At 54.0% G+C, this 11,103-nt stretch overlaps 1 protein-coding gene across 1 annotated transcript in view; it reads right to left on the bottom strand.

Annotated features, from left to right (window-relative positions):
• LOC146799703 (uncharacterized) overlaps positions 1-10,889 on the bottom strand; it is an 87,962-nt gene extending 77,073 nt beyond the window's left edge. The window contains exon 1 of the mRNA XM_085627351.1: positions 7,848-10,889. Within this exon, the coding sequence (XP_085483477.1) occupies positions 7,848-8,344 (497 nt within the window). The 5' untranslated portion in view covers positions 8,345-10,889. The remainder of the gene's footprint in view (positions 1-7,847) is intronic.
• Between the last annotated feature and the right edge of the window lie 214 nt (positions 10,890-11,103).

The raw sequence follows: 11,103 nt of genomic DNA on the forward strand, positions 1-11,103 counted from the left end.
TGAACGCTTAACCTATATGCCCTCTGGAAATTTAGCCTGACTGCTCGCGCCACGTTACCTAGAGGGTGAGCAGGGGTTATTTTTAAAGAGGTGATCCTTTGCCCTGACTTAGATGAAAAGGGTCCCTGCTTGTCGCAAGTGCATACCTGCGCCAACCAGAGACCCCGGATTCTAACATTGGTGGCAGCGGTGCGGATTTACGGATTTGCGTTCTTGGTGTCTGCGCAGTGATTACTAACCATTGCACAGTAGACGGTCCAGTAGCTTAAGCCACAGAACTTTTTATGATTTAATTTCGCTTGCCAAGTAAAGAAGATCCCTTGCGTTTGAAGCCATGCCGGGCTCAAACAGCATAGAGAAAACCGCGTCTGAAGCCTCTGAGGCTGGAGAGGTTGAATGGGATGAGTCAAAACTGAACAGCTACAAGAGAACTGAACTCAAGTACTTCTGCAGGAAGCTCAAGGTTCCACATGCAGGATGCAAGAACAGATCAGATCTCTACAAGATGCTGAAAGCCTGGATTGAATCAAGGGGTGCAACTAAGGAAGTTACACCATTGAAACCAGCGGAAAGCGTTCGCAGTTTTGGCAGAGGCCTGTTGCCAGAGGAGCTGGCAGACAGACAGGCCGCCAGGGATCACGAAGTGTTATTGGCAAAGCTGGAATTAAAAATCCAATTGGAGCTAGAAAGCAGAAAGCTGGCTCTGGAAGAAAAGAAAATGGCTCTTGAAGAAAGAAAGATTCAGATGGAGCATGACTTCCTAATGAAGAAATATGATATGGAGCTCGAGAGGCTTGAGGCCATGAGTGTCTCAGCCCAGCAGCAAGAAAGGTGCGTAGCTCAGAGATTGAGCTTTTCTGAGTGGGAGGAGGAATCCAGCTCAGATGGTGGCAGCAGTATAGAATTCTCTAGTGCTGAAAGAGTAGTACGCACACCCAGAGATGTGGCGCCTGACTTGAAGGAGGGGGTTAACACACACCAGGAGGTTCAAGGGCATGAGGTAGCTCCAGTAGTGCGCAGTATCCCTGAAGGGAATAGGGTAACTGGCGCAGGGGTTCATAGTCCTAGTGGCGGGAGGGACACTCTACTGGCTCTAGATGAGAGGCGCAGGGAGAGGGGTTCCCCCAACATTGAAGTCCTGGTAGGTGAGTGTGAAGACCGCCCAGAAGAGTGTGGGTTGTGTGACAGAGACAGTCAGATACTGTCTTGCCAGTCTCAGGAGAGTGGTGTGGAGTACGTGTGTGAGGCACTGGATGGTAAGGTGAAGGCTAGTTTGGTTAACCCTGCTAGGGGGCTGTGTGATCCAATTGTGGGAGAGCATATTTTAAGTCCCTGTTTTCCAGAGCTATGTCAACACCTGTTGGAGACCGAGTTCTCTGACCGCAGAGAGCTCACATTGGAGGTAGACCTTTTGGTGGATTCCAGAGGGTCTGGAGAGGCATTGGGGAGTGACCCTGTGGGGAGTGGCTCAGGTATCTTCCAACCCAGAGTGGTGGAAGTGGTGCAGAGTAGCCCAGCTAGGTCCCATGGTAGTGGGAGGGGTGTAGGGGCTCACGTCCTGTCTCAGTGGAGAAGGAGTGAGTGTGGGGCTGCGTGCCCCCAGGTGCCCGAAACCCAGTCTCAGAGCCTGGATGGTTCTTTAAGGGAACACCAGGCGGGGAGCCTAGGCTGTCCTGATGGGCCACCCGTTGAGGGGGATCCCCTAGTGTCTGGTGAGCTGGGAGTGTCTGTAAGCAGGCCTCCATCAGTTCTGGTGTCTGGCAGTACCGCTCCAGTTGGGAGGGTGCAGAGGTCCAGATTGAGGGGTGAGAGGGGGAAAGAGTCCCCAGTGGAAGAACCAGTGGGTCAGGGGCCAGCCAGAAGGGCTGCGTCCCCCGTGAGTGACCATGGTGACACCACTTCTGTCCTGGGGGATCTTCAGGCACTGTCAGATGGACAGGGGTCTGGAGATCAGCGCCAGGCAGACTGTCACACGACACATGAGTTATGTGTCACCCTCAGGGGGGGCATGCGTGCTCCCCGGGAAGTCCTGGTGCGCCAGGCGAGCGTTCAACCGCATGGGTTGGACCCAGGGTTGGGAAGCCAGGTTCAGGTGTTGTCTGACCTGGAGGGTGGGACCACTGTAATCAGTGTCCTGACCCATGTTGCTTCTAGGGGTACCACGCCAGTTGGGAGTGGGCAGTACTCTGGAAGGGGGTGCAGAGGGAGGGAGTCCTCGCCTCTGACCCCGGCTCAACTGAAGGGTTTAGACCCTAGGTTGAAGGGCCAGGTTCAGGGTGTCCCCCCTGACCTGGGCACCCAGTTGCAGGATAGAACCCCTGAACTGGTGGGCGAATTGCGCAGGACACCTGCCACAGGTGCCGTGGCAATTCTGGAAGGGGGTGCCACTCCAGGTGGAAGGGTACAGAGCCCCAAGGAGGAGGACCGGGTGTGGGAGAGGCCACCCCAGTCTTTGGTCCAGCCGCTGGGTACAGTCCCGGGGCTGGTGGGTCAGTGCCAGGATGTCATACCTGACCTGACAAGGGGGAGAATGGACAAAGGGTGCCAAGCACCTGGGGCTACTGGCCCCTGCTCCCTGGCACCACAGAGGATTGAGAGCCCTGAGAGGCATACGGCCTGGGTCTCATCCCTGACTACTGTCAGTGGCCACTGTAGCATTTTGCTGTCTCTCTGGTGGGACACACCTGTGGGCCAGTTAAGGTTAGGTGCTGCACAGGTGGTGTCCACAGGTGAGGAGAAGGGTTCCCCATGGATTGGCTTGGTGGGCCCTGAGAGTATGGACAGAGGGAGTCCAATAGGTTCAGATTGGCGTAGAACTGGAGTCTGCCCCTGCAGTTGCGGGCCAGGTCCTTGTTCTATCGCCCCAAGCAGGGAAGACCATCACGGTGGTGATTGGTCTACCCTGCGTTTTGGCTGGAAGGGGGTTGTGTTGGACCTGGCCCTTTTTGAAGGGTCATCCCTAAACTTTTTGCCTTCCTCCTGTATTTTTTCTGACCTGGTGTTGGCTGATTTATGACTCTGGGCACCTTACCACTGCTGACCAGTGCTAAGGTGCATATGCTCTCTGTTAGAATCCGGGGTCTCTGGTTGGCGCAGGTATGCACTTGCGACAAGCAGGGACCCTTTTCATCTAAGTCAGGGCAAAGGATCACCTCTTTAAAAATAACCCCTGCTCACCCTCTAGGTAACGTGGCGCGAGCAGTCAGGCTAAATTTCCAGAGGGCATATAGGTTAAGCGTTCAAGTTGTCCCACACAATAATCACCACCCCACCACACAAAGACACAAGGCTGTATTTATGTCCAAAATATAATTCTTTATATAAAAGGTTTTCTTTCAGGCAGGTTGCATAAATACAGTTCTCTTGGTAAAATAATCCAGTTACTCTCAAAATGCTTTACGGGCAGTCCACAGTTGTAAAAATGGCACAGTTCTCTTTAAAATAGGTTTCTTAGGTCTTCTGGGCACTTCGTAGCGCCTTTGGGGTGCCTTTGGCAAGGTTTTTACAGTGCCTTGCCGTTTCCCACGCTTCTCGCGTGAGCCGGAGTACGCTTGCCGAGTCTCACTCTTCTCGAGTGAGCACCGGTAATGCTTTTCAATGCAGTACGGTTAAAACGTAGGTACGGTTCGAACCTTGCTGTTCCCAGGGTAAGTACGGGTCGAACCAAGGCTGTTACGGCTCGAACTCAGCCAAAAGGAGCACTTTTCAAAGCGCCATTATTTCAGCTGGCAGTACGGTGCGAACCAGGCACAAGTATTTACAAGGCGGGTACGAACCAAGGCACTTCACAGGCAGTACGGTGCGAACCAGGCACAAGTATTTACAAGGCGGGTACGAACCAAGGCACTTCACAGGCAGTACGGTGCGAACCAGGCACCCGTAGTTACAGGGCAGGTACGGTTCGTACAAAGGCAAGTACGGGCCGTACTTTTCACGCGCTGGCACAATACCTTGCAGATTTCACGGGGAAGGTTCGTGGCGGCCTCGCGGTCCAGTCCAGGGGTGTCCCACGTCGCGCTGGTGTCCCCAGTGTCCAGGGGACGGCGGAGCTTCGTGGGGCGCTCGGGCAGGATGCAGGTTGCCACGAAGGGGGTCAGAAGCAGGAGGGCAGCCTCGGGGTGAGATCACAGCGCCGCGCGCTGTTAGCTTCGGCCGGAGACGCGAACCAGGGCACTTTAGTCCTTTGCAGAAGCCTCTACAACCCGGCAGGGGTCACAGGGACTCGGCGCTCAGGCGCGGAGATCTCCACCTTACTTTGCGAGCTACGGCTCGAGGGGGCAACTGTTCACGGTGCTCGGGCTGTCAGGCCTTTACGTTGTTTGCAGCCACGCCAGCAGCAGAAGTCGCGTTGCTCAGCGAGATCAGGGGATGCACAGGTTCTCCGGGGTCAGCTTGCTGAATCACTTCAAGGCACTTCTCCTCTTCTTTCAGGATGGTAGCGCCCACTGTTCCTGGGGCGCAGGTCAGGGGGCAAGTTCACACGCAAGCCCTTGGAGATTGTTTTAAAGGCACAAGTTGAATCAAAGTCCTTTTCTTCAGGCTTTCCCTCTCCTTCCAGCAGACAGGCACCCACTGCAGGCCAGTCTCTCAGGCAGAGAGACAGTATTCCTCCTTCAGCTTCTCCAGGTCCTTCTCCTTCAGGCAGAGTTTCTTCTTGGCGCAAACAGGATCTGATTTCTTAGGAGCCAGGCTCCTACTTTTATAGTGCGATTCTTTTGTTCTTTAGCGCCAGGGGGCCTGGGCCTGGCTCAGTCCAGTTCTGGAGCACTTTGTTGTGGTGACTCTGCGCTTTCCTTTCAGCAGCAGGGCAGAGACATCAGCCGCTCCACAGGGGGCGGCGCCGGCTTTGTGCTGTCAGAGCACAGGTCTATTCAGAGTCAAGGGTGGACTCCTCCCACCCATCCTGGTGTAATCTCTCTACCCACCACCTGGCAGCCAGCCTGTCTCTGGGGATTCCCCAACCCTGCTCCTTACTGTTGCTAGGCAGAACACACACACACAGCAGAGGCGGACTGAAATGGCCAGGTCAGTAAATACTAACTTTCTAAAAGTAGTATTTACAAACGCAGGATATTAAAATAAACTTTACTAAAAGAAGTATTTTATTATTCTGAGTCCAGGCATACTAAACATGACTTTCTACCATGCTCTATGAGTCCACTGGGGTCACAGCGTGTAGTGACTCCAGCAGCTCATTCTGGCCTATGGAGAGCAGGTAGCCTTCAATAGTGAAAAACGAAAATGGCTGTAATTCACTATTAAGACATGCCACACACATCAGGGCATGTCCTACCTTATGCCTACAATGCACCCTGCCCTTGGGCCTACCAGAGGGGTGACTAATATGTAGTTAAGGGAAGGTTTAGGGACTGGCAAGTGGGTGCACTTGCGCAGTCAGCGCGACGGTACCAGACCGCACGCAGGTTCTGCAGTGGCAGATCCTAGACACATTTTACTAGGCCGCTTCTGTGGGTGGCACAACCAGTGCTGCAAGCCCACTAGCGGCATTTGTATTTACAAGCCCTGGCACTCCTGGTGCACTCTACTAGGGGCTGACAGTAAACCAAATGAACCAATCATGGACACCAATCAATGTATACATTTTACCATAGGGAGAGCATATGCACCTTAGCACTGGTCAGCAGTGGTAAGGTGCCCAGAGTCATAAATCAGCCAACACCAGGTCAGAAAAAATACAGGAGGAAGGCAAAAAGTTTAGGGATGACCCTTCAAAAAGGGCCAGGTCCAACACAACCCCCTTCCAGCCAAAACGCAGGGTAGACCAATCACCACCGTGATGGTCTTCCCTGCTTGGGGCGATAGAACAAGGACCTGGCCCGCAACTGCAGGGGCAGACTCCAGTTCTACGCCAATCTGAACCTATTGGACTCCCTCTGTCCATACTCTCAGGGCCCACCAAGCCAATCCATGGGGAACCCTTCTCCTCACCTGTGGACACCACCTGTGCAGCACCTAACCTTAACTGGCCCACAGGTGTGTCCCACCAGAGAGACAGCAAAATGCTACAGTGGCCACTGACAGTAGTCAGGGATGAGACCCAGGCCGTATGCCTCTCAGGGCTCTCAATCCTCTGTGGTGCCAGGGAGCAGGGGCCAGTAGCCCCAGGTGCTTGGCACCCTTTGTCCATTCTCCCCCTTGTCAGGTCAGGTATGACATCCTGGCACTGACCCACCAGCCCCGGGACTGTACCCAGCGGCTGGACCAAAGACTGGGGTGGCCTCTCCCACACCCGGTCCTCCTCCTTGGGGCTCTGTACCCTCCCACCTGGAGTGGCACCCCCTTCCAGAATTGCCACGGCACCTGTGGCAGGTGTCCTGCGCAATTCGCCCACCAGTTCAGGGGTTCTATCCTGCAACTGGGTGCCCAGGTCAGGGGGGACACCCTGAACCTGGCCCTTCAACCTAGGGTCTAAACCCTTCAGTTGAGCCGGGGTCAGAGGCGAGGACTCCCTCCCTCTGCACCCCCTTCCAGAGTACTGCCCACTCCCAACTGGCGTGGTACCCCTAGAAGCAACATGGGTCAGGACACTGATTACAGTGGTCCCACCCTCCAGGTCAGACAACACCTGAACCTGGCTTCCCAACCCTGGGTCCAACCCATGCGGTTGAACGCTCGCCTGGCGCACCAGGACTTCCCGGGGAGCACGCATGCCCCCCCTGAGGGTGACACATAACTCATGTGTCGTGTGACAGTCTGCCTGGCGCTGATCTCCAGACCCCTGTCCATCTGACAGTGCCTGAAGATCCCCCAGGACAGAAGTGGTGTCACCATGGTCACTCACGGGGGACGCAGCCCTTCTGGCTGGCCCCTGACCCACTGGTTCTTCCACTGGGGACTCTTTCCCCCTCTCACCCCTCAATCTGGACCTCTGCACCCTCCCAACTGGAGCGGTACTGCCAGACACCAGAACTGATGGAGGCCTGCTTACAGACACTCCCAGCTCACCAGACACCAGGGGATCCCCCTCAACGGGTGGCCCATCAGGACAGCCTAGGCTCCCCGCCTGGTGTTCCCTTAAAGAACCATCCAGGCTCTGAGACTGGGTTTCGGGCACCTGGGGGCACGCAGCCCCACACTCACTCCTTCTCCACTGAGACAGGACGTGAGCCCCTACACCCCTCCCACTACCATGGGACCTAGCTGGGCTACTCTGCACCACTTCCACCACTCTGGGTTGGAAGATACCTGAGCCACTCCCCACAGGGTCATTCCCCAATGCCTCTCCAGACCCTCTGGAATCCACCAAAAGGTCTACCTCCAATGTGAGCTCTCTGCGGTCAGAGAACTCGGTCTCCAACAGGTGTTGACATAGCTCTGGAAAACAGGGACTTAAAATATGCTCTCCCACAATTGGATCACACAGCCCCCTAGCAGGGTTAACCAAACTAGCCTTCACCTTACCATCCAGTGCCTCACACACGTACTCCACACCACTCTCCTGAGACTGGCAAGACAGTATCTGACTGTCTCTGTCACACAACCCACACTCTTCTGGGCGGTCTTCACACTCACCTACCAGGACTTCAATGTTGGGGGAACCCCTCTCCCTGCGCCTCTCATCTAGAGCCAGTAGAGTGTCCCTCCCGCCACTAGGACTATGAACCCCTGCGCCAGTTACCCTATTCCCTTCAGGGATACTGCGCACTACTGGAGCTACCTCATGCCCTTGAACCTCCTGGTGTGTGTTAACCCCCTCCTTCAAGCCAGGCGCCACATCTCTGGGTGTGTGTACTACTCTTTCAGCACTAGAGAATTCAATATTGCTGCCACCATCTGAGCTGGATTCCTCCTCCCACTCAGAAAAGCTCAATCTCTGAGCTACGCACCTTTCTTGCTGCTGGGCTGAGACACTCATGGCCTCAAGCCTCTCGAGCTCCATATCATATTTCTTCATTAGGAAGTCATGCTCCATCTGAATCTTTCTTTCTTCAAGAGCCATTTTCTTTTCTTCCAGAGCCAGCTTTCTGCTTTCTAGCTCCAATTGGATTTTTAATTCCAGCTTTGCCAATAACACTTCGTGATCCCTGGCGGCCTGTCTGTCTGCCAGCTCCTCTGGCAACAGGCCTCTGCCAAAACTGCGAACGCTTTCCGCTGGTTTCAATGGTGTAACTTCCTTAGTTGCACCCCTTGATTCAATCCAGGCTTTCAGCATCTTGTAGAGATCTGATCTGTTCTTGCATCCTGCATGTGGAACCTTGAGCTTCCTGCAGAAGTACTTGAGTTCAGTTCTCTTGTAGCTGTTCAGTTTTGACTCATCCCATTCAACCTCTCCAGCCTCAGAGGCTTCAGACGCGGTTTTCTCTATGCTGTTTGAGCCCGGCATGGCTTCAAACGCAAGGGATCTTCTTTACTTGGCAAGCGAAATTAAATCATAAAAAGTTCTGTGGCTTAAGCTACTGGACCGTCTACTGTGCAATGGTTAGTAATCACTGCGCAGACACCAAGAACGCAAATCCGTAAATCCGCACCGCTGCCACCAATGTTAGAATCCGGGGTCTCTGGTTGGCGCAGGTATGCACTTGCGACAAGCAGGGACCCTTTTCATCTAAGTCAGGGCAAAGGATCACCTCTTTAAAAATAACCCCTGCTCACCCTCTAGGTAACGTGGCGCGAGCAGTCAGGCTAAATTTCCAGAGGGCATATAGGTTAAGCGTTCAAGTTGTCCCACACAATAATCACCACCCCACCACACAAAGACACAAGGCTGTATTTATGTCCAAAATATAATTCTTTATATAAAAGGTTTTCTTTCAGGCAGGTTGCATAAATACAGTTCTCTTGGTAAAATAATCCAGTTACTCTCAAAATGCTTTACGGGCAGTCCACAGTTGTAAAAATGGCACAGTTCTCTTTAAAATAGGTTTCTTAGGTCTTCTGGGCACTTCGTAGCGCCTTTGGGGTGCCTTTGGCAAGGTTTTTACAGTGCCTTGCCGTTTCCCACGCTTCTCGCGTGAGCCGGAGTACGCTTGCCGAGTCTCACTCTTCTCGAGTGAGCACCGGTAATGCTTTTCAATGCAGTACGGTTAAAACGTAGGTACGGTTCGAACCTTGCTGTTCCCAGGGTAAGTACGGGTCGAACCAAGGCTGTTACGGCTCGAACTCAGCCAAAAGGAGCACTTTTCAAAGCGCCATTATTTCAGCTGGCAGTACGGTGCGAACCAGGCACAAGTATTTACAAGGCGGGTACGAACCAAGGCACTTCACAGGCAGTACGGTGCGAACCAGGCACAAGTATTTACAAGGCGGGTACGAACCAAGGCACTTCACAGGCAGTACGGTGCGAACCAGGCACCCGTAGTTACAGGGCAGGTACGGTTCGTACAAAGGCAAGTACGGGCCGTACTTTTCACGCGCTGGCACAATACCTTGCAGATTTCACGGGGAAGGTTCGTGGCGGCCTCGCGGTCCAGTCCAGGGGTGTCCCACGTCGCGCTGGTGTCCCCAGTGTCCAGGGGACGGCGGAGCTTCGTGGGGCGCTCGGGCAGGATGCAGGTTGCCACGAAGGGGGTCAGAAGCAGGAGGGCAGCCTCGGGGTGAGATCACAGCGCCGCGCGCTGTTAGCTTCGGCCGGAGACGCGAACCAGGGCACTTTAGTCCTTTGCAGAAGCCTCTACAACCCGGCAGGGGTCACAGGGACTCGGCGCTCAGGCGCGGAGATCTCCACCTTACTTTGCGAGCTACGGCTCGAGGGGGCAACTGTTCACGGTGCTCGGGCTGTCAGGCCTTTACGTTGTTTGCAGCCACGCCAGCAGCAGAAGTCGCGTTGCTCAGCGAGATCAGGGGATGCACAGGTTCTCCGGGGTCAGCTTGCTGAATCACTTCAAGGCACTTCTCCTCTTCTTTCAGGATGGTAGCGCCCACTGTTCCTGGGGCGCAGGTCAGGGGGCAAGTTCACACGCAAGCCCTTGGAGATTGTTTTAAAGGCACAAGTTGAATCAAAGTCCTTTTCTTCAGGCTTTCCCTCTCCTTCCAGCAGACAGGCACCCACTGCAGGCCAGTCTCTCAGGCAGAGAGACAGTATTCCTCCTTCAGCTTCTCCAGGTCCTTCTCCTTCAGGCAGAGTTTCTTCTTGGCGCAAACAGGATCTGATTTCTTAGGAGCCAGGCTCCTACTTTTATAGTGCGATTCTTTTGTTCTTTAGCGCCAGGGGGCCTGGGCCTGGCTCAGTCCAGTTCTGGAGCACTTTGTTGTGGTGACTCTGCGCTTTCCTTTCAGCAGCAGGGCAGAGACATCAGCCGCTCCACAGGGGGCGGCGCCGGCTTTGTGCTGTCAGAGCACAGGTCTATTCAGAGTCAAGGGTGGACTCCTCCCACCCATCCTGGTGTAATCTCTCTACCCACCACCTGGCAGCCAGCCTGTCTCTGGGGATTCCCCAACCCTGCTCCTTACTGTTGCTAGGCAGAACACACACACACAGCAGAGGCGGACTGAAATGGCCAGGTCAGTAAATACTAACTTTCTAAAAGTAGTATTTACAAACGCAGGATATTAAAATAAACTTTACTAAAAGAAGTATTTTATTATTCTGAGTCCAGGCATACTAAACATGACTTTCTACCATGCTCTATGAGTCCACTGGGGTCACAGCGTGTAGTGACTCCAGCAGCCCATTCTGGCCTATGGAGAGCAGGTAGCCTTCAATAGTGAAAAACGAAAATGGCTGTAATTCACTATTAAGACATGCCACACACATCAGGGCATGTCCTACCTTATGCCTACAATGCACCCTGCCCTTGGGCCTACCAGAGGGGTGACTAATATGTAGTTAAGGGAAGGTTTAGGGACTGGCAAGTGGGTGCACTTGCGCAGTCAGCGCGACGGTACCAGACCGCACGCAGGTTCTGCAGTGGCAGATCCTAGACACATTTTACTAGGCCGCTTCTGTGGGTGGCACAACCAGTGCTGCAAGCCCACTAGCGGCATTTGTATTTACAAGCCCTGGCACTCCTGGTGCACTCTACTAGGGGCTGACAGTAAACCAAATGAACCAATCATGGACACCAATCAATGTATACATTTTACCATAGGGAGAGCATATGCACCTTAGCACTGGTCAGCAGTGGTAAGGTGCCCAGAGTCATA

The sequence above is a fragment of the Triturus cristatus genome, chromosome 9 (assembly GCF_964204655.1).
Source record: "Triturus cristatus chromosome 9, aTriCri1.1, whole genome shotgun sequence".
In the NCBI taxonomy this organism is placed as follows: Eukaryota; Metazoa; Chordata; class Amphibia; order Caudata; family Salamandridae; genus Triturus; species Triturus cristatus.